At 34.7% G+C, this 25297-nt stretch overlaps 1 protein-coding gene and 1 long non-coding RNA gene across 6 annotated transcripts in view; both read right to left on the reverse strand.

Moving 5' to 3' along the window:
- DIAPH2 (diaphanous related formin 2) overlaps nt 1-25297 on the reverse strand; it is a 202596-nt gene that overhangs the window by 82506 nt on the left and 94793 nt on the right. For all 5 annotated transcript variants that reach the window (XM_071758065.1, XM_071758064.1, XM_071758063.1 and 2 more), the window contains one exon: nt 18027-18152. In XM_071758065.1, the coding sequence (XP_071614166.1) occupies nt 18027-18152 (126 nt within the window). The remainder of the gene's footprint in view (nt 1-18026; nt 18153-25297) is intronic.
- On the reverse strand, nt 7058-16090 carry LOC139802675 (uncharacterized). Its single transcript, XR_011728745.1, has 2 exons — nt 16008-16090; nt 7058-7271 (listed from the first exon to the last, which is right to left on the reverse strand). It is a non-coding gene; the product is annotated as an uncharacterized lncRNA (long non-coding RNA).

Here is a 25297-nt window from a genome sequence, read left to right on the forward strand (position 1 = left end):
TGCTTTTTTTAACAAAGTATAGACAAAAACATTATGTAAATTTTCCTCCTAAAAAATAATTTTCCAAGTGTAGCTCTCTTCATTATAGTCTCGGCAGCAAAAAAGCAAAGCTGTATTATTCTGTTACTATATAATGTTCATTTAAAAGAGCCAGAATAAGAAACCAACAATGTGATGGATCTTAATTTATAAAAATCAGGAAATTGAAATGGTATTATCTACTATATAGTACGTGCCATTCTAAACACCATTGTAATAGCTATATTTTCAGTTTATTGTAATGAAGTTGAACTTGTCTGGCGAGAGCTTCAAGCTTGGACAGCTGAATTTCTTAGTTTAATACAATGCACACTTGGTACAAATGGTGTCTATGGTTCCTTAAAAAAACATTTCTTGTAATACAAAGCCAAATACAAAAATACATAAATACATATATACAAATATAAAAAATAAATAAAAATATATAAATACCTTTAAAAAAAAATAAACAAAAAAACCAAATTCTCCATTTGGTTGCAAATTCAAAAGGAAAACTAACAAAAAACCCAAACTACCATTAATCATAAAACCCCCAACACTTCACCACAATACTGCTACTGAAACTAGAACATATTAAAGTAACAACATAGATACATAAAGTGTAATTTCAACATTATTATTTTCTATCTAGTAAGTGCCAAACTGTAAATAAGAAAATCATTAACAGATGGCTTGTAAGACAAAAGAATGTCAGTAAGACAGATGAATATGATGAGCAAAGAGACTAGATCTTCATACTTATAAAATATTAGTAACTGAAACATCACCACAAAACGTACTACTTGGAGTCACTGCAAATACAGTCATTCCAGAGAAGCAAAGCCATACTTGCCTACTCTATTTCATGAAAAAATACTACTGAAATATCTAAGCTATCAGAACTTTGCATAGCAGAAATACTTAATTGCAACAGTTTACATTAATATAGATTGAAGCTTTAATAAGGGCTCATCTAAAACGTGTAAACAAGGTTTGCTTCTTACTAGTCTGAACCAAAACAGAAAACTACACTATGAAGTGTAAAGATACTTGTTCAACTAAGAAAAACAACTTTATTCAGCAGCTTTTTTCCACATACATCTATTTTTCAGTTTCTTTCATAGCCATAAGACCATTCTAAGCCAAGACTCCTTCAGTACCATACTTATCTCCCAATCTCTTGCAACCCAGTAAAACTCTCTGCCTGCCATGTCACAAAAGAAAATTAAACCACAAAAAAACAGCAAAAACACCTTCATGTCTTTTAAACTACAAATATTCCAGTAAACGCAAACCATTAACTTCCATTACCCTTATTACTTCTTTAACTTTTGTTAATGAATTACTCAGCTATTAATTCTATTTTTTCCTCTTTAGATTTTTTTAAAGCAGATTTTGTTTATGTGTTTGCATTACAGCTGCCAAATTAAGTTTCCATCCAGTTCTGTGGTTTGCTTAACAATAACCACCACAAGAAAGAGAAAAAAAGAAATGTTTAGGTACCCAGATGTGTAAGAATTCCTGCAGTAAAAATATTAACTGTAGCATTATTATACAAGTAAATATTAGTATGGCTGTATAAAGCCAGCTCTACTGACTTAAAATATCTTTTCTGTAAGTGAATGATTTTTTACACTTTGAAATATGACCAGATGACTACAGTTTGCTGGCTTTTCAGTATGATGCCTAAATTAATTCACTTAATTAAGCAAGCAATGGATGCAACTGTTACCATGACACTTTGCTACCACATTATGTCAGAGCGAAACAACCATTAATAACCATCAATAGGAGAATTAAATGCTTTACATTCATACTAGGATCACTACTATGGTACTTCCATCCTTTCTCCAGGTTTTTTCCATGTAAACAGATGAGAAAAAAAGATGAGAAAAATCAAGGTTAAAGACCCCAAATCTACTGATGATAAAGTAATCACTTCTACCCTAACATCTGCTATGAACTTCCCATCAATATATTAATAACTCAAATAATAAGTACCTCAACATACAAAAAACATCACTAGCCCAATGGCAAGACCTGTTTATTATTGTCAGTATTCACAAAGAAAATGAAAACCAGCACTGATGGCTTGGCACTCATCAACACCACATACGCTACAGCAGAAAAAAAAAATACACTGGTGTTCCAGCACCTAAAGAGGTGCCTCTCCGGGGCATATGGTCACTATTAAAATGGATTTTTATGGGTATTAACCACAGATCTGAAGCACTAAAAAAACAGAGCAGAGACTTGAAGTCTTAGATACCTTCAGGAGAAGAAAGAAGGCACTGCAAGACAAGAAGGCGGCATCTGCCAGAACCATCTTAACACCTCCCAAAAGCATTTCCTCGAGTGAACAGTTCTTTTGATGTGTCCTTCCAGCTACTGCTTACTGGAAGCTGAAAACAGGTGAAAGCAGCATTCCATTGGGAGAGATTTTCATGCAACACTTGACTCTCAAAAGCTTGTGGTGACACAAAAAAATTTAACATATGGATGACTTTATGTTACAGATTGATTAACTCCTAATAGAGAGCAAAAACACCAGGGCAAAAGAATACACAAGACTGACTGGCACTAGAGATGGAAAAACGTTCTCATTTTTAAATATATTCAACCTAAAGAGAAAGAATCAATAGATTTATTAAGATATATAAATCAGTACTATAATGAGGAGGTAAAAAATAATCAGCCTGGGATTTTCTAGGAGTCTGAAAAGCAAACCCACCTAAACTTGATTTAAATATGTGATCTACTTATTTTTCAGTTAACTTTGGATTTGCTGAATATATCAAGGTTTCTTATTATGCTATACACATTGATCCTAATACCCATTACAGACAGAAACTGTTCTCAAAAGACAGCACAGCATCATTAAAAAATAGAAACATGGCTTCATTATAATTCTCCATATGATTTCCTTTAAATTTGTCCACACCAGGCTTTTTAAGTGCATTTCTGTTTGCTTCTACAGTTAAGATTTTATTCAGCACACTGGGTTTAGATAAAAATTGCCATCCATCGTAATTTATAATTTACAATAGGAAAACTGGTAATCCATTTACTATTTCCAGTGTAAATAATTTCTTAAAATAATGCATTTTTTAAAAACAGAGTGAGCTTTAAGTTGAAGATTGAGAAATCTGCATTGAGAAGTGCAAAATGTCTATGAACTATATCATTACACAGAGATAAAGCTCTGAGCCTTCATAATCCTAAATACTGTGAAAAAATATACATGTCAACAAGTACTCTTTCATGCTTTACTAAATTTACAATTTGAAATAATTTATAATTTTGTTAGCTATTCCAAACACTTGTGTACTCATTTACTGTTCTGAAAATTGACTATTTCCATCAGAATGTTCTGTGTCTTCAATAATATGGCCTAATTAAAACTGGCTTATTAAAATTTCCATGACAAATTACATGTTTGAATGTTTCTCTCCTGTCCTGAGCAGAACTCTGGAATTAATGTCAGCAGTACTTAAAGCAGGAGGGAAAGCAGCAGCATATGATAATGTCACTTTAATATTCTGGAGACACACACACACACGGCAACACTTTAAAGGGACAAATACGTCAGGAGTATCTGGAAAACTACCAATAGGTGATGTTTTGTTTGAATTACAACTTCTTTATTAACCTAATGCAGAGTATATAAATTTCTAATGGTATAAACCCAGCCTATTATCTTTACCATGCATTCGTATGGTTTGAAGAAACAGTAGTTTTATTTCCATTAACTAACTGCCAGTCAGCTCCATCCATAATACGTAACTGCAGACTGTGGGAAAATTAATAAATGTGCTGAAAAACTGCCTATTCAAAAAGCTTGAAAGTAACACTGTTGGAGCCTGAAATGACATAGTTGGTGGAGAACTAATTAGGCAGAAAGAATTATGTAAATAAGCACACAACAGCTGAGTTTTGTTTGCATGCCTGTATGATGTATTAGATAAAGCATACAAGAATGGGATTAAAAACCATTTGTGACACCACTGATCACAATGTTGCATTTTACTAACATCAATGCATCATCAACTAACATTACCAGATCTGCCTGCAAATTAATCTTATTCATAGGTGGCACTTGACCTCCTCAGCACAAGGAAATCAGCAAAAAAAGAAAGTTAGCTGTACAGTACAGCAGGCAAGAAATCAGAAAATAATTAGAAGACTCTCCTTCCACAGAGGGGTCAGGTCTACATTTAGACCTAAAGGTCCTTTAATGAAAATTCACAACCTAATTCAAATTTGGGCTTCTACATTTCTGGGTCTGAATCAAGTGCTGACTAAGAGCCAGGCTGAGCTTAAATGGGTGACTGCTCACTGGAACAGGTTATCTAGGGAGGTTGTGGAAATCTGGAGATACTCAAAAGCCATCTGGCCACAGCTCTGTAAGGCTGCTCTGCCTGGCCCTGCTTGAGCTGGTGGGTTGGAATCCATGACCTCCAGAGGTCCCTTCCAACCTCCACCATTCTGTGATTCTCAGATATCTAAACAAGCAAGGCTTAGGATATTCTGTTGATTTTAACTTCAATATATAACATCTCAAATACTAAGATGGATATATAATGCAACTTAATTGCATTTTTTAAAAATCTCAAATTTACAGAAAAGTTTTACACACTGTACTTCACCCAAATATATCTTTTCCCACTCCGAGCATGCTAAAATTAAACCAGATTATGAGAACTACTGAAGAGAAACATGAAATACTGAGAACAAACCAGCTGTCAGAACACTCACTATGAACTATAAACATCCAGTTTTAAAATTGCCTTGCTGAATAATTCATTATTTCAAGAAATCAAGTGGTCCTTACCATTGAAACTTGTTTTGCAATAAACGGATTATTCTAATCAGAATTTCACAAGACACTACCAATTCAGCTAAAGCAAGGATAAGGACCAAATAATTGAGTTTATTTATCTGCATTGGGTTTGATTTAGCTTCCTATCAGCACTTGAGCCAACTCATTGTCTGACTTTGCAAAAAAGATGAAAACCCATGCTTCAAAGTCATCTGTGAAAATATTGCAATCACTTGACATGATCACCTGAAATTAAAACCACTAAGTAGACAGCTTGCTAATCTATTGCCATACACTCTTCAGAGAGAAAACCACTTATTTTTTCCATGGTACACTTATCTACAACTTATATTAGAGAAATACACTGCAATCAGAAAATAAATATTTTAAATTATTTTCAAACAACCACCACTAGATGTGAAAATGCACTAAAAATATTTCAAACTCCACACTGTCCTTTCAAAACTCCATCCTACCATTTGAAAGCAGGACTCTGGATCAAGGCACTGCCAAGCTAAGAAAAAAAGTCTGTTTTATACATTTAGAATAGAAAGTTTGATTCAACAGTATCATCATTTTTAATGAAGGATGCACCAGTGCTCTCATTTTCTAATCTCCAAGCTCATTCATAATACAGCATTCTTTGAATTGAACTGGAGAAACACAAACAAAACTTATTAGCTGAAGACAGATATTCAGCTTTAATAACAGAAAGTCATTTACACCAATAGCTTTATTTTCACCTATCAGTATGTAAACAGATGCTAACAATTTTATCATTCACACTACATACATAATGTATCTCTGCGACTACAGAGAAGACAGGACCTTCTGCAGTACACACAGATAATTACAAACCACTGTTATATACCTAATCTTTCCTTCCTGTTGAAAGTCTTTGTTTTCTGCAAAAAGAATTAAAATATTTGCAAAAATCTCCATTACAATACACTTCACCTACCTAAACTATAATCCAAAAAACAAAAGTCCATAGAATGGGCCTCATTTAACCCATTTACACAAAATCATGCACTTTTGAATAGCTTAAATGTTCACTAATAAATTAGACATAAAAAACCTCATTGTGAGAATTTCTCTCTCATTACAATGCAAGTTATCTCATCGCTGAGCATTTGACAGAATACAACAGAAAAAACCCCTAAAGAACACGTACTTTTCAGTCACCATACAGCAAAGAGCTCTAAATCCCTCTTTCTGGCCTTTGTTACATTGGGAGCTAAAAAAGTCATTAGCTATCAGAATTATTTAATAATAGAATCATAGAATGGCAATAATAGAACTCTGTGAATATAATTTCAGTGTTTGTGCTCATGGATCACAGAAAGATCATCTGATAACAATGCTACCTGTGACCTGTTCCTTCTCCCTAAATTGTAGAACCCTGATAAGTTCATGTTAATTAAGATGAGGCTTTCTGACTTGTCCCTAAACATCCCTTAAACTTTCCATCATGATGAAGTCAGAAAAATCTGCCAGTGTTTACTTCTAGCTCTAAGCAATCATATAAATTCCTCATTTTCCTGCATTCAACTTCTCAATAATGAAAAGACTATTTCCATTGATTCTATGTACACCACTTTAGTATTCACAAGAGAAAGCTTATGTCAACATAATTTCAATACAGCTTTTTTTATTTATACTTCTGTTAATCAGGACACAAAGATCAGCACTCATTTCTTTAAAAGTCCCATAGGAACTCTGTAGGCAAAAACTGATAAACAAGAGCCTATAAAATATTCAGTCTAAGGAACAAAGCTCCACAGGCTGTTTCTTAAATTGGTTTCTATTGGAAAAGTCTGCGCAAAGACTTACAATCCCTATGTAAGAATTTCCCGTGGTAAGATGAAGAACACTTCAAAAGTAAACAAGTACAATTGGCTCCCCAAACATAACACGTGAAAAGCAGTATTTGTAAAGAGGATAGAGAGAAAAGCAGACCTTGCCTATCTTAAATAAAAAAAAATTTTTTAAATTGAAAAAAATTACAAAGTCAGAGCTACGCCTTAACCTAAAAACACTCATTTGTCTTTTTTTAGAGAAAAAGACACTTGCCGAACTCATAATTAAGGTGGGTTTTTTCCCATACATGTTTGTAACAGAGAAATAATCCCCAAAGTCCTCACTCCCATTTTTACCAAAGACAGAAACATCAAAACAGTCCTAAAAGCTCTAGAACTTGGGAAACGAAAACAACAAACCTTTCATCTTGACAAAAACAAAGCTTTATTTTCACTGATGAAGTCACCAGAACTTTGCAACTGCTTTTGCAAAAAAAGATGCTGAGAGGAACGGAATTTACTGACACTGCCTGACAGGTGAAAAACATCCTCTTAGGAGAATAGCAAAATTGAATTCATCAATGAAAGAGCTGGGCTATTCCAAAACATTTGTTCTGCAATGGAAGTTGTGAGAGCTGTTAAAAAATAAGGAAAATGAAGGTTATATTAGATGAAGAATTAAATAGATACAGCCGGAGTTACAGCTCCACAGTCAGTGTATGTCAGTTGTATTTCACCCTCTTACATTGCAGCTCTTACACCTTTTCAGACCTACAGCACACACTGCCGTGTGACAAGTGGTAACTGATGTGACTGCTACAAAAAGGGACACAAGGTGACAGGACAGAAGAAAGGCAAAAGGAGTCTTAGAAAATTCAAGGAGGATGTGAAGGATTATTTAGCTTACTGTTCAACGCAATTCTCATTTGTGATATTTTGGTTTAAACAGAATTTGAAAGAATTTGAAGAATGGTATTAATAGCTTTATCAAAATCCAATCTCTCTGTTTTTTTAAGGTGACAAACAATTAATCATAATTGCTATTCATGCATTAATTAGAAAGCAACACAGAAGACATGATAGTGAAGAATATATCAAAGAAAAAATGCTGCAAGAGTAATGGATTTCCAGCATATGCTCCCTGGAGAATAATTACATAAAAATCTGCTCAGAAAAAAAAAAACCACAAAACAACTAAAAGGCACCTAGTACAAGCAAAATGATTCTGCAAAATTTGTTTTGTACATTATATTGAAATTAATTAAAAGTAACTGTTTCAAATAACACAACATTGACAAACAATGCTCAAACAATAAAAAAAAATTACTTGTTGATACCTATTTCAGCAAAGCCACAGTAAGGCAGCCACTCCTAGAAATTTTGTTTAGCCTTGGAACACACAATGAGATGCCTTAAACAATAATTACATCTTTGTGTGCCCTAAATCTTTCAGAGCAACTGCAACCACCTTCACTTTCTCTTTGATCATGCATATTTTCCTCACTTCATCTGGATTTAATTAAGAGAGGTATGTTTGAGCTGTCAGTTGTACCCTCTGTTAACAAGCTTCAATCAGTAGATCTGATGGTTACTTCATCTAGATGAAGTTTTTGGAAAAGTGTGGGGAAGGAAAAGAGAAGTGACTCCTTCTATTTCTAGGTTTCCTTTAATGCAGCAATGTCAGAAGTCCTCATTTTCTTGTGCTTAGAAATCTGAAAAATTTCCGTAAGGTTTCAAGAACCTAAGATGATCAAAATCAATGAGAAAAAGAAATAATTTTGTGTCATCTGGTAAAAAAGCACAGAATAAATTCATTAAAACTGAAGCTCGTTTGGAGCAAAGAACTGCTTTAGTGGAGTGTACACAAATTGAAGCACAGGAAAAAATGACTGAAGGACTGCACTCTAAAAATGAGCACCTAAACAGTATTTTGAATACCAGCTACAGGAAAAGTCAGGAACGAGAAGTTTCCCACCAAATTTCTATCGCAGCCAACAAACATTGAAATGCATTTCCTAAACAGATGTTCTCGACAGACAGAAAAGCAGAGTATAATCACAGGACATTCAGTCTCCAAAATTCAAGTTTCCTACACTCAGACACACTGATTTAAAAAAGAGTCCACTTTCTCCAAAAAGATTTTTTAATTTCTTTTTGGAGATGGGTAGAGTGCAAAAAGCAGTTCCATCAACACCAATATTTTTGATAAAGCTCATAACAGCTTGATTTTGATATCTATTGATGCAGCTCCACGAATTTAGAGTGTACTTTCCCTTTAATTTCAGATTTTAAAGAAGCATTCAGCAATTAGAAAATGGATCTCTAATGAATTATCATTCTAGCAGTGCACAAATCCTTAAAAAAAATGTCTCTCAGTGAACTGGACAACTTGGTTTAATATAAATTTAAGGATGAAAGCACATTTTCCCTCAGGCAATTATTCACAATCAAGAAGCTTTAGATTTCCATGTATTTAAGTTCCATTGATTTTTGTTCATATAATTTCGTTCTTTAGAATCTCCTAAACAAGCAGGCTTTTCCTTCAGTATAATTTTTCATGTGTCTGTGTAGATTACTGTCAAAACTTCTCCTCTCATTAGTTAGCCAATAGTTACTCTAAAAATGCATTCCAGTAACCCTTGTATACTTTTCTCCCTTGTATAAAACCCTCTGAATATTACTCAGTAATAGCTTTGAAGCACAATTCTAGATGCTGTCTATAGGATGCAGAATAGAAGAGAGCTCCCTCATGTGGTAACTCTACATAATCTCTGAGATTAAACAAAAATCACAAACCTGTAGTCAAATGTCAGGACTTAAACCAGAGAACTTAGAAGTTTCTATTGCGTAATTTACCAAGTACTTATTTTTCAATAAACAAAAATCAGAAAGATAATTTATTTACTACACAGCTCCCTGTTGTGTCTCATTATGCCTCCCCATTTGTAACATGTGGCCAATTTCTTTCTGTATTCATACTATAAAGGAACCTCCTGATTATCTGTACTGCCTGCTCACACGATTTATTGTATAGCCCAATACGAAAGAAATCAGTATGTTCTTATGTCCCCTCACATCAGGGCTTTACTTCTTTAAAATTAAATAAAAATCTGAAGGTAAAAATAGTGTCATGAAGAAAACTGATAATCTACTTCGGATAACACTTTGCATTTATAATGTTCCACAGTCATTGCTTTTAAATATTAACTTTATGAAAGCTGTACCTTAGTCCAGAACAGTTAAATTCAAAGAATCCTTTTCCCATGGGAAACTGCATCTTCTATAGATATCAAATAGTTTTTAAGAGAAATTAACATTATACATCAACATATGGCACAGTAGAAGGTGATCTTCAAATTCAATCTAAATAACAATTACACCTATACAATATTACATAGCTTTGCAATGATTATATAGGTATGTAATGATTATACCTAATCTGGACACAGTGGACATATTTTGCTGGCTTTAAAATCAATCAAACAGAAAATAAAATGACAAAATGTACAGCACTCAGGGAAGTGGAAAAGCTCTTTTCAAAAAGTGTTGTGTTCAATCTGGCAGAAGGACATTTTGCAGATGACTCAATTCTTCCCGCATGAATAGGGGAAAACAAGAAGGAAAGAGAAGAGACCTTTGAAGAACACCACCAATTAAAAAAAAAAAAAAAGAAAAAAAAAAGGCATCAACTGACACTGAAAATCCAGATGAACTGGGTAACTTCACCATCTGGGAAAAACAATTTGCAATGAAATCTTCTAACGGACAGTAGTATTTAAATACAAAGTTTTAATTCAATTTACACATTGAACATTTTTACGAAAAATGTTACGACTTTTCATCAAGGCAGATAAGTTACTGACTCTATATGCTTCTCCTTTTGCTCTCCACCCTTCCAGGTGCAGCCTCCAATCTTTCAGCATTACCTCCCTCAGCTTAACAGGCAACTTCCACGCTATTTTTATACAGAATCTACATAAACACATCAAAAAACCTGAAGGTAACACAAAATAAAGAGCACACCATTAGTAAAACTGAAAAGAAATCATTCTCCTCAACAAGGTACCATGAGTTTTACTGCACTTCCAACTGTGTGATCCCTTCTCTGAGAATTTAACTGAGCGCTTTTCCTGAAATCATTATATAAAGTGGACTTTGCACCAGTCCCTGAAGAACCTGACTGATACCTTAACTCTACCAAATATATTGCTACACACCATGATTTGCTGTTTAAGCCCTTAAGGCAGTCTGTTGTCTGGGAGGCTGATCTTGTCCCAAAGCAAATCAACAATTTTCACACAAGTGGTCAAGCACTGAAACAATGATATACCAGCATCTCTCTGTTGGCTTCTATCATGCTGTGCTCATAAAAGAATGGAATATCTCATGCAGGCCTCTCTAGAATTAATTTTCATCAAGGAATATAAAGATATTAAAACACATGAACATAAAACAAGTGAATTAAGCAAAAGCAAAGAGAAGTATAATTAAAAACCTTGTATTAGGACAATAAAAATCTGAAATCTTGCCAGACTAGACTTGACCAACTTAAAGTTTTCCAAACTCTATTTAACTAAGAAACAGGCAGACTAAGCAACTGTGCCAGATAAAACAATTAACATTAAATATCTCAACACAAAAAAACCCTCTTCAGTATTTATGTTATTTGATGACACGCAAATAAACAAGACTAAGAATTCTTTTGATGCACTATGCACTACGGAAGAAAACGCAGAATTTTAGCCCACCTTAAGGAAAACTTTATACTTTGTGTGATTAGAAAAAAAAAAGCAAAACACGAAACAATCACACAGAAACCCACATACATTTATTAGAGAAAGCTTCAGAATGCCTCATAAAAACTGAGAGAGGGAGTAGACCAAAGGAGATGGCTTTAGATTTGCAACAGATAGTGTGTTTGCTATGGTTAAAAATAAATCTCCTATTCCAAGTAGCCTACCAGAAGCCCTTGCAATTCCACACTGGCTGCTTAAATTTACAGATTCCATGTAGAAGAGAGACCAATAGTTTCTCCTGCCACTATTTCTCATGTAACTCTTAGTATAACATTTACTCAGAGGAAATAAAGCAAAGGGCATAAATACAAAGGCTAAAACTATTCTCAGACCTCTTTTGATTCCTCAACTCTCTTCTGTCATAGAAACAGTTTAAGGCAAATACACTCAATGTTATACTGTCTCTCGTCAGGAAGACTGGACCTGACCAAGCAGAAAGATAGCAAAGGGTTTTTTCTAAAAGGTTAAAATCATCTTTAATTGGAAAGTCTCTTTAATTCTACAAGAGTTGCAGCTCATTAACCATGTGCTAACAGCACATTAGTAAATGTATTTACATAAAGTTTCATTTTAAATGGTTAAATCCTGTCTAGCGACCCGTAAACTGTAAGACACAGTACTTCCCAGACCTCCCAGAAGGATTTTAACAATATCAAGACAAATTGAAGGATTTTTCCACAAACTTAGGACGATGTTTATTTGGGAAAACAACTGTCTACCACCACCCACTCTATTAAAAAACAAACCAAACCCAATTGGTTTCCAGTCATGGCCAGAAGGAGACCCATCCTATTAGGATTAAGTTCACTTTGTACACAGACTCACACCTTTCTAGTACTGCATGTCACAGCAAATGCAAGAGGAAAATGTCCTGCAGGTCTAGAATATTTAGAGGCAGAAGTAACAGTACCTTTAACCCTCAATTAATTCAATGCTGTCCATTGACCTTCATGATAAATATCTAGTCACACAAAATGTGACACCAGTCGTGCAAATATTACAATGAAAATTTAGTGGGGGATTAATTTTTTTTCAGGGTGAAAAATGAGGTAAGTGAAAGGATTAGTAAATGCCACAAGGCTTTGCTGACATTTTTCAATTGAAATGGAATTGAATAGCAACAGTTATAGCTGTCATTGAACAACAGAATCCCCTAAAATAAATAAATAAAATAAAACGAATTTACAGCTTCTGGAATTGTTTCTGTGTGAGTGCTGCTGTGCTGCTCAGGACTGAGATCTTCAGAAGGTGTTTCTGGTATCTGCCTTCTAATTGCAATAGGTCCTGGCCACATTTCTGATCTTTAAAGTAGCACCTAGGAAAAGGCTAATCTGTACAAGCACAACATTTTATAGACTGGGGAGACACACTCTCTAAACACTAAGTAAGCAAGTACATCTGAACGCAAGAACATTAAGCTATAAGTGGAAAAAAATAAGACTGCTACTTAATGATGTCAATTGAATATACATCTCTAAACATAGCACAAATTGCTGGTAATCTGATTTTGAACTTGGCAGGGTCAGTTCTTCAATAAGATTCAAAATGCTGAGATGCTGTGAGCTTCAACAATTAGCAATGCAAAAATGGCAAAGCCTCACCACTGTTTATTCACTGATGCCCTGATTTTTCTAAAAAAGCTGCTAGTTTGGAAAAGAAAAGCAGATTATATGTATGTACTAATTCTTCCTATCTTCTATCACAGTGCTTGCAGAAGTGGGATTTTCTGCCTCTGCTGATGAAATACGTCAGCCCTTCAGATGTATTTTCTAAGAATTACAAGCACGATCAGTTTAATCAAGTGTGTCTCGGTTGCTTTAGCATATCCATGATGTGAGTGTTCAGAGATAAAAGGTTTTTTAATGTAACCTCTCATAAAATGATAAGCTAGTGATTTCTTTTTCAAAAGTGCATTTTAGTGATTATTTTCTGGCATCTGGGGCAACACAAAATAATGTAAATTTGGGGTATACATATTTGGTGGCTGTCAAGCAGCCAAGCGACTCACTGAAATCTCAGATCTGATACTCAAGTAACAAATTCAGATTTCTTAGAGGTACATGAAGTTACAACAGAGCATTCTGAATGCAAAATTTAGTGTATACCAACCACATGGGTTCTTTTGGGCTTTGTTTTGCTCATGGTGTCAATCAAGTAAATAAATTTGAGGAAATAAAGCCTACAGAGCATGCAGTAGAAGGCAGACATTCTTAAGAGCCCTAAGATCTCAATTAACAGTGAATTCAATTTGACTCATGTCTGCAGGGGAGGAGGAGTAAATGCTATTCCTAGAACTTAAATACCATTGAATGGTTCTCTTCTCCAGCTCCCAAAGCATTGAAAAATGTCTCTACATTTAAAAACAGATTAAAACACACTCAGGCAATCCAACATTACTTCAAACGTACAGGCATATATAAAAGTTCAAAGAAATTTTCCCCCTTCAGGGTTATTTTTGAGAAGACCCAAGCTATGAGCAAACTCAGGTATTAATGTACCTACTGCATTTCAAGTTGACCAAAAAACAAAACCAAGCTTTCCTAAAAATGACACCTCAAAGCACTTTAAGTGAATTATTTTTCCTAACAAGCTAAGAGGAAATCCCAAGTGTTAACAGATGACAAGAGTGTTAATGGCATTAACATTCTCTCAGCACTCCATGTCAGTGTGTAAATGATGCCCCACTGCTCAGTCACTCTGAGACAAAAAAGGGTTCAGAGCCATTCCCAGATACTCAGAGTTTGATTCAGAGTGTATTTGTTTCTTCCCTAGTGGTGTGCTGGAAGGCATCCTGTAGTACAGTAGTGGTAAAAGGGAATTACCAGTTGGTGTTTAGTGCACATTAAGTATTTTCTAACATTCACAGTGCACAAAAGCCCCCCACATGCTTAAACTAGACATCTCCCCAGTTTATTTCACTACCACTGAAATACAGCAAGTAAGGAACTAATAAAACTCATATTTAGTCATGAGCCAATAGTCATCATTACATAGAATTATGAGCATAAATACATATCAAGTGAGAATATGTGCCTTTCAAGCAGGCAGCTTTTTATTTCCTAAAAAGGATTCTGTTTTAATGAATGGTGTTCCTTTCTGAAAATTGAAATGAGTTCACAAATCACTGTTGTTCTATTTAATGATAAGATAAACACACACTGCTTTGAAATTTTTTCTCTCCAGTAATTTTTGTTCTTTCATTCATGGTTCCCTTGATTTTGCAATTCTTTTAAAATAAGCTTGGAATTCTTCAAATGTATGCTATCAGTTAGAAAAAACAACTGGCATCATTTGGTAGGCAAAAGATTTGAACAAGATTAGGCATTCCCCTTGTCTCTTACTAGGGGAAATCACACAGGCAAAAATAGGAAAGCTATACAGAATTTCTAAGAACATACTAGTCCTTCTAGGGTACATTATATAAATTAATGAATGTAAGATTGTTTGCAAACTATATAACCATCCATAAGAAACTCAGCAAAACACCAGTCTCCACCTAGCAGGATAATAACAAGAATTAATCTAATAGCCAGTGACCTAACAGAGCCCCTCCTGCCACCCTAGCTCTGCCTCTGCCACTGCCCCCCTCTCCTCAGAACAAAGTTCCTGCCTATTTTGTAGATGACTAAACCTTTGTCACTGGGGTGCATGAATACATTGGGAGGGGGGAAGAAGTGGCATTCATTATTTATGTAGCTATAGTTCTATGTCAAGATTAATAAATTAACTCTGCAACTTCCCATTACTTCCTCTGAAATAGCTTCTTATTCTGTTGTCTTTAATCTTTCTTAATAACATTTAAAGTTAAACCCCATCAATCTGGTTATCCTCCTCAACCCCCAACTAGAAACTCATGTTTTAACATCACGAAAAAGAAAACAGTGTATTACAACTATGGTAAAGAAGTATAAAATTCAGAGTTCTCCAGTAAAAAAAAAAATTCAATTACAAGCACAAACACTGAACTAAAACAAGGACTGAAAGCTAGATTTGTCATAGTCATGACTAGTTTTCTAAACTGTTGAATCAGACTCCCCAGTGCTGCATAAAGCTGATTTAATTAGAATAGAAAGCGTGCACATTTAAAGTTAAATTATTTACAATTGATCTTCAAGGAATGTACGATTTGGGCCATGGATCAGATCACAAAAAACATGCCTCAAGAATCACAAATAAGTTATTTAATATAGCAAGAAATCCATAGAAAGAATATGTTAATAGTTTTTGTTCTTCTTGCTTAACCATACTGCATTCCACCTTCTATTCTAGGTATTTCAAACCCTCAGTTTGAAATCACCTGCTTCTAGTGAGCAACCATAGAGGTCAGCTTCATGACCCCATGATTGCTTTTACTGCAGTCTGCTAACTTGATAGGCATCAAATGCTTAGTTCAAAACATTTTTTGTATTTACGAACTGAGGAAATTTCTATGTAATTCCTATCTATTAAAACTCTGTACTAAGAGATGACTTATGTTCAGACACATCAGAGGTTCACCCTGAAATTCTGTAACTTTCTAATCTCTGTATGCATTATCAGCCTCAATTCTTCAACAAACTGACAGAAGCCAAATACATACATACTGAAGACTGATGCCATTTCTCTCTTCCCCTTAATGTGTATTCTCCAGTCTAAAGAAAATTAAAAACACAGGCGTGCAGAAAATTTTAAAACATTCAATGATAAGCAGAAACAAATTTGATCACTTGACTTGTCATAACTGGAGTTGACTTTCTAAAAAAGAAAAACACCATTTATCAGGTCATCTATTAATTATGAAAACATAAATCCTTAGGCAGAATCAGTTAATTTCTTACAGTCTTATCTATTTTGTCAAGCCACCAAATTCTCTAGTATAATAAAAGCTGTCAGACATCTCAAGCTCAGGATGCCTGTTTTAATTACCAGAAATTGGTAATCTAGCTGTGACATCAGTATACATGAATTGAAGCAAGGCTGCCCAGGAAAATTTCAACAATGCATTTTCAGAAATTTCACAGGATCTTTGTGTCTTTTCTAATACAAAGAAGCATTAGTAATTTTTCCTGGGTTTTTTTGTTTTTTTGTTTTTTTGTTTTTTTTTTTTTTAAAGCTGTTTTGCAGTGTCAGATTATCTTTTTTGTGAAGAAATTCAGGTAATAAACCAGAAAACAGAAAATGGTAAACATTCTGTACTTGCCTCTCTTCTCTCATCAAATTATTCAGCGATGCAAAACATTCTTATAAGTGTAATAAATATCTAGGTAGCAAAAGAACAAGTGGCAAAGCATTTACTCATCACAACTGAAAAATAATGTGTATAACCTGTAAAACAGAGCTGTCAAGCTTAAGAAAACATGGTTTCAAAAGGTGCATTTCAATATGTTGGTTTCATTTATGAACAGAAACAGGGCTTGTTTGGCAGAGTGCAGCCTACGCACAAGATGACAAGACGAAGGACAATTACAAGGAAATATTATAAATTTTCTCATGGGAATGTATCTCAGGAAAACAACCTTTTTTTTTAACAGCTGAACTGATAAATGTGATTACTAGCAAGCCTTCCAGCCCTGCAAATAAAACAACGTGGAAGAAAATACCTAAGTAGTGAGAAACAATTTTCAACTTAATCATGAGTTGTCTTCCTTAAGCTACTTTTCTGCAGTCTTGTCAGAAATTTACAATAAATCCACACAGAGAAGATTTTAAATATCTTCTCACGAATTTCAGTTACTTCTGAATCCATTCAGATGGTTAATCCCACTAAAACTTAGCTTCCAAATACACCAGTTAGGAGAACCTCTTCATTACATCCACCTGCTAAATGTGATGAGCAACTATGAATGACTCTAGGTACCAAAACCCTCTTTTGTTTATTATTACTTTGAAAAACCACAAAACCATGACTTCTTCTCTGGTTGCAGTAAGAAAGAATGTCACATGAACTACCTGTGCCCTAGAAATACACAAAATGCCTTGTACCATACTCCATATACTTCCACATAAAAAGAAGTTTAGTTTGTGGAAAATTTTCTTTTAAGAAAAAAAAAAAAAAGCTTTATAGCTTTGGCTTAGTCTTCCTCTGATTTTTGTGAGTTTTTGAAGCATACTTACTTTAGACTTTTGAGTAAGACTAACACTGGATATAAGAAAATTTTGGAAGGGAAATGGGCTAGGCAGACATCCATTGGTATTCTCCCACAGATTTTACTTACTAGTGAATATATAGAACCTAAGACCTATCTCCTGCAGAAACAAAAGGACAAATCACTTTTGAGTACAAAAGAACATGATTTTGTTTCTCTAAAATTGTGTTAAATAAACAAAAAACATTAACAGGAAACAAAGCATCTGAAGCTAAAATAATAAATACTTTCAACTCTACTACTGATTATTTTCTAGATTGAAAGGATTCAACAATTATGATTAAATACCCATAATTATATATGCTTCAAGTTACATTCATTTATAAGTTTTCTTAGACTCAGCACGTCTTATCCTTTTCTTTGTGAATAGAAGGAAGAAGAGAGTTAAAACTTAATCTCATGTGATGTGAATACTTAACCAGAGAATCAGAATGTTCAGATCACCAGAGCAGACATATAAAAAAGGATATGCTCATCTTTTGTACAAACTTATCGTGTTCGTCTTCTGTTTTGGGGAAATTCTGAATGTCCTTTTCTAGGCGCTGGATCTGACTGTTCATGGAATCCAGGTTGCTCTTCAGAGTCTGGGCTGAAACTAAGGGAAAAAAAAAAAAAAAAAAAAAAGACTGAGTTAAAAGCTTCCAGATTCCAGAAAGGTCATCAGAGAGGGAAGAAACAATGTCTGTATTAATAGTTTTAAGGAGAATCATTCTATTAAGTAGACTCACATTTTTTCTGAATTACTGCTCATAAAAAATTCTACTCTTCATAAAAAGTGAAAATATCTAATGCAATATATACTAAATCATCATATTTTATGTTGAAATGTCACCACTTAATTCTATCATTAGTTCAAATAATTCAATTTCTATTGAAATTTATTGGTAAAAATTCTAATATTTCATTCTTTTAAATCAAATTCAAAGACTAAAAAGCAGCTAAGGTTCAAAGAGATTTTCTGTTACTAATGCATGTACTTGGTTAAATGAATGATCTTATTAATGCACATTGGGATGCAGAAACGATTTAAGGAACAGACATGGAGAAAAGATCAAATATTTTTCTTTTATTGGAATTAAACTGATTTCTAGAAACCAACATCTATGAAACCCTCTCTCAACATCAAAGATAAATCTGAATAAGAAAAAACTACTGATACTTCAAAAAACATAAAGGACAGTACAGCACACACACAAAAAAAGAGAAGATACTCTAAAGAAACGCTGTCATATGCTTTTGTCATGTAAACCACTGTGTCTGTAGTTTGCATTAAACAACCACTAATTGATACATCATGAGAAAAATCCCCAGTGGAAATCTTGACAACACAACTGTGAAGGTGAGGCAACAGCACACCACAAAGAAATTCCAGAACAAGATGAAAAGTGACAGTCTCTACAGAGAAGACTGGTCAAATTATGATATTAAAACAAACTGAATGTGTAATATTGAGTTTTATGACATAATCCTTGATGTCCACCCATCATTCTCAATCACAAACAGAAGTCTGACAAGCCCTTCCTCTAAATTTAAAGATGCATTTTAGAACCAGATCGTATCTTCTGTTCTTGGTCTCTTCCTCCATAATTTACAAACAGGAGCTTTCATGAACTGGCAGTCTCAGCCCCACCTTTCCCCCAAAAGCACTGTAACATTTGCACCATTTCATGTCCTTCCTCTTGTCACTGGACCAGTCAATGCTCTCTGTGGACTGCAGACAGTTGATCTACAAAGCTCACTGTAGATATGAATCCCAGTTAACCCAAGGATTTCAAGCACTACTTTTTTTTTTTTTCCCCTTCAGTAAATGTTTCCAGAAACTGCAAAAAGTTTCTTTAAAGAACTGTTTATTTTCCTATTTCCTTGTAATTTAAAATTGTGCTGTGACTGTGTAACATTAAGCAGGAATTTGATTAAAAATGGCTTCAAAAACAGTATCTTAGAAATAAAATCCTGTAAATAAGGAAGTTGTTCCCCAAAACAGAACTAATACTATCTTTTTTGTATGCAATGATTCTATCAGCCACCTCACCACTGACTTTAATATTCAAAGCATGGTGAAATATTAAGGCACCAATAGCTATCTTTACCAAAGATGTAAACCTGACTTTATTTTCAATTTTATTCATTTTTATACCAAGAACTTAACAAACTACTAATCGCATTGTCTTGAAATTATAGTGAAAAAGCTTTTTAAGCTTAATTGAACCAGGGGAAAAAAAACCCAAATCTATACTGACCACAGTATCCTTGTAACTATTAACACTCAAGAGTTAACCTTGAAATGAACCACTAAAGCAGTCTGAGGAATAAACATTATCAAAGCTTTTAGGTTATGGATGCATTAGTTTAATCATTTGATATTATTGTCAGAAAAGAAGCACATATTTTTGCTTGAACTGAAGAACTTATAGTAATATAACATTTTTATAGGCTGTTATGTAGTTGGATAGGGAGACAAGCAGAACTGAAATAAAATGCTAGAACTGAAAAATAAATTAGCAGAAGGCAAATGGTAATTTTGATGGTAAAAAGACAGCAGCTGGTGAGTAAATAGGTAACATAATGGATAAAATTTAACTGTTTTCACCAATTCAAAAATATTTAAATGCATGACTGTTTAGAAGTGTTATGGTATAAAATTTAAAACTGCAAAGAAATTCAGCAAGCAATGATAAATCAGAAATCTTAGCTTCTGTTATTAAAAAGAAAAGCATTTTCAGTAACTGTTTTCTAAAACTAAGCCCAGAAAACAGTTTACATGGGGTGCATACTGACTGATAGTATAAAGAAACTTCATCCAAGCAAGAAGGCTGCATTCAAAAGCTGTACCTCCCATAAGTAATTTCTATATTCACAGTGAATTATCAACAAGTATTGTAGAATATCCATTTTGGTTCACTTCTTTTCCTAGCCCAGGTAAATGTACAAGGTTCTGTTCAAAACAATTTGTGAAACTGTTGTTCTGCAAGACAAGCTTAAATAGACCATGTAAAAGGAAACATACATATACACTACAATAAAATATGTGCATTTCCTCCCCTAAAACTGTTTTATTAGTGATCTAATAGATAAACAATGTAAAGAGGAGGCAACATGAATACCTTGTACTCTTTTCAGAGAAAAGCAAGTGAATTACTTAAGTCTTTCAAGGTTTTACTTTATGGAAGCATAAACTCTTCTTGAAGCAAAATACCATTTGTTTGAAACCACTCCATAAATGAACATCCTAAACAGACTGTCTCTATCACTGTATTTCTCAAAGATGATGATCATAAGACAAAGGCTTGTTCAACCTTCCATTTGCCCGTTGCTCTTAATGAAAATTAAGCACCCTAATAGAACCAGTCTAAAAATGTACATGAAAGCTACCATTTGGCCTTTAGTGGCACACAAGCACTGCTCAAGAACCTTTACAGGGAAAGCCTTTCTGTAGCAGTAATTACAAAAACATTCCATTTAATATTGATGCATCCTGTGCCATTCTGTGTTTCTATAATGCTACTCCATTTAATGATGCAAGGAGAGAAACATTTGGATTTAGTTGCAACCAACTAGATCCAATGGGCAAATCTCTGATTTCAAGATCATAGCATCAAACAATGGCTTGGGTTGGAAGGGACCTGAAAGATGTAGTTCCACCCCCTTGCCATAGGCAGGGACACCTCCCATTGGACCAGGTTGCTCCAAACTTGTCCAACCTGGACTTCAACCCTTCTAGGAATGAGCCGTCCACAGCTTCACTGAACAACCTGTGCCAGTGTCTCACCACCCACACAGAAAAAAAAAATTACTTCCTGATGTCTAACCTAAATCTAACCCCTTCCCCAACCATTATCCACTGTCCTATCACTCCATGCCCTTATAAAATGTCCCTCTCCAGCTTTCTTACAGATTCCCTTTAGGTACTGGAAGGTGCTATAAGGACAGGAAAAAGGAAAAAAAACAACCAAAAATCAACAACAATCAGAAAAAAAAACCCCTCCATAATGCCCAAACACTATAGAGTAGAAAGTCTCAAAAATGGAAGCATCCTACAAGAACCTGAAGAGAGGAAAAAAGGCAGCAACATTTCTCACCCTGCATCAAGCTGTAACAGAGTGATCCCTCCAGTACCTAAAGGGAATGTACAGGAAGGCTGGAGAGACTTTTTATAAAGGTGTCCAGTGATAGGGCAAGGGGAAATGGATTTAAACTGAAAGAGAATAGGTTTAGCCTCCTGGGAAGGAGTTCTTTACTATGAGGGCGGTGAGACTCTGGAACTGATTGCAAAGAGAAGTTCTGGATGCCCTCTCCCTGGAAGTGTTCAAGGTCAGGTTGGATGAGGCCTTGGACAAAGCAGTCCAGATGATGAGAGGCATCCCTGCCCAGGGCAGAGTTTGGAGTAGATGATCTCTAACGTTCTTTCCATTCTATGGAATTGGATTTAGTTGGCCATTCTATGATTCTATTATTATTAATCAGTAAGAAAAGAGTGACTTGTAGAGAGCTGCTGCAACTTGAAGATAGAAAGAAATACAGGACCTTTAATGTGTGCTGCCTCCAACCACTCGCATAAAAGGATTTATGAGACAAAGGAAAAATTTAATACCAAAAATTAAACATGTATGTTTCAACTAACTAAAGCATTATCACACAACATTGCTATTAATATATAGGATTAATATAAATAAGGTGAATATGAAGTTATATGTATTAATATATTGCCAGACTCTTTTTATGTTCATGGAAAGCTAGTATAGCATCTAGATTTATCTATATTCTCTGCACTAATAGTGAATGTAGCTTTATTAATCATATATCATTAAATCTACAGCTGACTAAAATATTCTGTCTATTATTTATTTATAATAGAAACGCACAGTCACTGAAGGGAAGACACAATGCCATTTTGACATGAAAGGTGATAATTTTTTTCTTCAGCTTACTATTAATCTCTGTATTAATTCCTGCTTAGCAAAAAAACCCCAACCAACCAACCAAACAGAAAAAAACCAAAAAACCCATCCTCTTATTTTGGAGAAAGCAGTTGCACGCTAAGGAAGGCTTAGTGAATGTCTGGTTGACCCCTTTAGTCCTAAAAAAATGCTACAGGCTGTTAATTTGATGTTATTGCCAAATGCTAGCTAGTCCCCACAGTCAAACTAAGCATTTTATATTTACAGTCATACAGTAATAGTACCAAAGGACAGACTAATTTTTTCCAAAATCAGATTTTGTTAGACCAAGAATTCTCCCTTGTAACAGGAGATGAAATGATACATTTTGATTGGGTGCAGCGTCTCTTGCATAATAAATTCAAAGGGTCTCTAAACATGATGGAAATTGGGGATGACCATCTCCACATTTAGTAAAAGCTCTAAAATTAAAAGCCAGTGACATCAATGACTTCAGTATGCAAAGGGAAGTCTACACAAAGTACATGAGGTAGTGGATTTCCAAGTCTAGACAGTACTTGTGCCATAACTCCATCCTCAGCATACTGATCATCACTTCTTCCTTATGGCCTGAGGGCAGATGGAAGTCTTGCACCAAAGTCTGAAAAACAGGCTGAGGGGGAATGGGTGAGCAAGTACATAATTTGCAGGAATTACAATCATTGATTACTCATTTCATACCACTAAGGAAGTTTATATTTATTAACAGAAGTAATGTTCTGCTGGAGGTAGGTGAACAGTGCTGCTGTAGCCCCCCTGAGGATTCTGAGTACCTCAGGGTGCCTCTCTATTTTGGGGTGTGTGCATACATATGCACATCTACTGAGATAAATGTCTCCTGGGTACAGATACACATATATTTGTTTATAGATGTATTTTGTGTAATAGCAGTGTATCGTGACACATGTATCTCATAGGAATGTATCTGTATATATACGTACACACAAAAATACATAAATACACACACATATACACAGAATACACATACACTACATCTGTGATACACACCACAGTTTGCCTGTATCACAAAAAAAACTTTGCTGAACAGCATCCAGACTAGAGAGCACCACAGCTCTCTTAATGGTAATTAAGATGCTGCTATTCATATATTACTATATTCAGAATTTTTTTTTGTAACACAGCTGTACTGTCTGCAGGACCCAAGCTTTGATCAAATATGTCATTGCACTCTGCTATAGAGCTAAAACAGTGCTAAAAAAGTAAATCCAGCATTAGCAGAATGACTCTGAAAAGGACAGAGCAGAGATGGCTTTGGTCACAACACCAGGAGAGGGAGGGGGAAGGAGTAAATACCACATGTGTTCATTCTATGCTAGTGTGATACACCTAGAACAAACTTCAACACTGAAAATAATTTTATATTGAAATATTTTTCCCATGACAGACACTGAACTTAATCATTAGAAGTTCTGAAGTAGAATGCAGATGAACAGTCGAGACAGGTGGGATCAGACTAACTCTTAATATTACATCCTTAACATCCAGCCTACTACAAGAAACATTCCTCTTTCCAGACAACCATGTGTTTTTAACCTAACTTGAACAGAATTCAAGAAGAATTATTGAAAACCACATTCCAAAGTCAGTATCTAAATTTCAAAGCAGAACCCCATATATGTCAAAAGAAATCCTGATGTATAAATGCTTCCCTGTGGAGGTTTAAACACCTTGGGAACCAAGGGAAAACCCAAGAGGGTATCCTAATTAGCTGGGGCATATCATCACCTCTTCTACAAAAGGGTAAGCTTTCTGACACTACTTATGCCTAACAGTCAACGCATCACACACAATAATATTTTTTCCTTAAATGTTCTACAGACTTTTCCCTGATTCTTTTAAAGGTTAGGTAAAACACCAACTCTGTCCAAGTGGGAATGTTCTATGTATTGTGACAAGCTACTGTAAATGAAAACATGTCATTTGCACAAGCTTTAAGATAGAATTTTTAACAAATACATTTCACATGTAGATGTGCATTTGTGTTTCTAATTTGCATGACAAGAATTTATTCACTAGCAGTGTCCCTGAATTTTTAGTTGCCTTATGACAACACTGATATAGAATGGTGGAGGCAACGACACCCCTAGGCTTAATCATTTCAGGCTTCTACAGTAAAATCATTATCCTAATTAATCAAATATAAAGCAACTGTGCACTGATCCCATTGTTCTGCCCATTTGCAAGCTGAAGTGAAACTCCATTTTAAGGTTAGAACACCTTGTAACAAGTCCAGCTCCAAGGAGCTCTTGCATTTAGAGTTTAATGAGAGATGCAGTCTAAGTCACTACTTATTTTTCAGTTGGAGGTTATGTTTATTGAGGCATGTATGTGCACAACTCTAGATTGCAATATTGTTCTCCATCTATCAAAAGAAACAACAGTTATCAATTCTTACCCAAAAGTATCTTAATTGGATCAGGACCCAAAATCCTCACTATGCAAATGCACAGAAATGTGTATGACACTTGCATGTGTCAACAAAAAAAGAAAACATAGATCTGATACACTTAAAGAAAAAGATGACAAGACTTCAAACACACATCTGGAAAAATCTATATACCACACAAGCTAAAAAGTTATAAAAAAAAAATTTTGGGTACAAACTACGAATAGATTTTCAGCATCTGAGAATAACAGTAGCAGCCATCTAAAGTGAGGAAACTTAATTTAAATATTACACGCACTGAAGTGTAAATGCCATTAGCAAGCTTGCCTTGACAAGTGAGATAGTGGGAGAAAAAAAACAAACCAAAAATCAACCAACATAGCCTGTTAGACCTAA

The sequence above is a fragment of the Heliangelus exortis genome, chromosome 14 (assembly GCF_036169615.1).
Source record: "Heliangelus exortis chromosome 14, bHelExo1.hap1, whole genome shotgun sequence".
Classification (NCBI taxonomy): Eukaryota; Metazoa; Chordata; class Aves; order Apodiformes; family Trochilidae; genus Heliangelus; species Heliangelus exortis.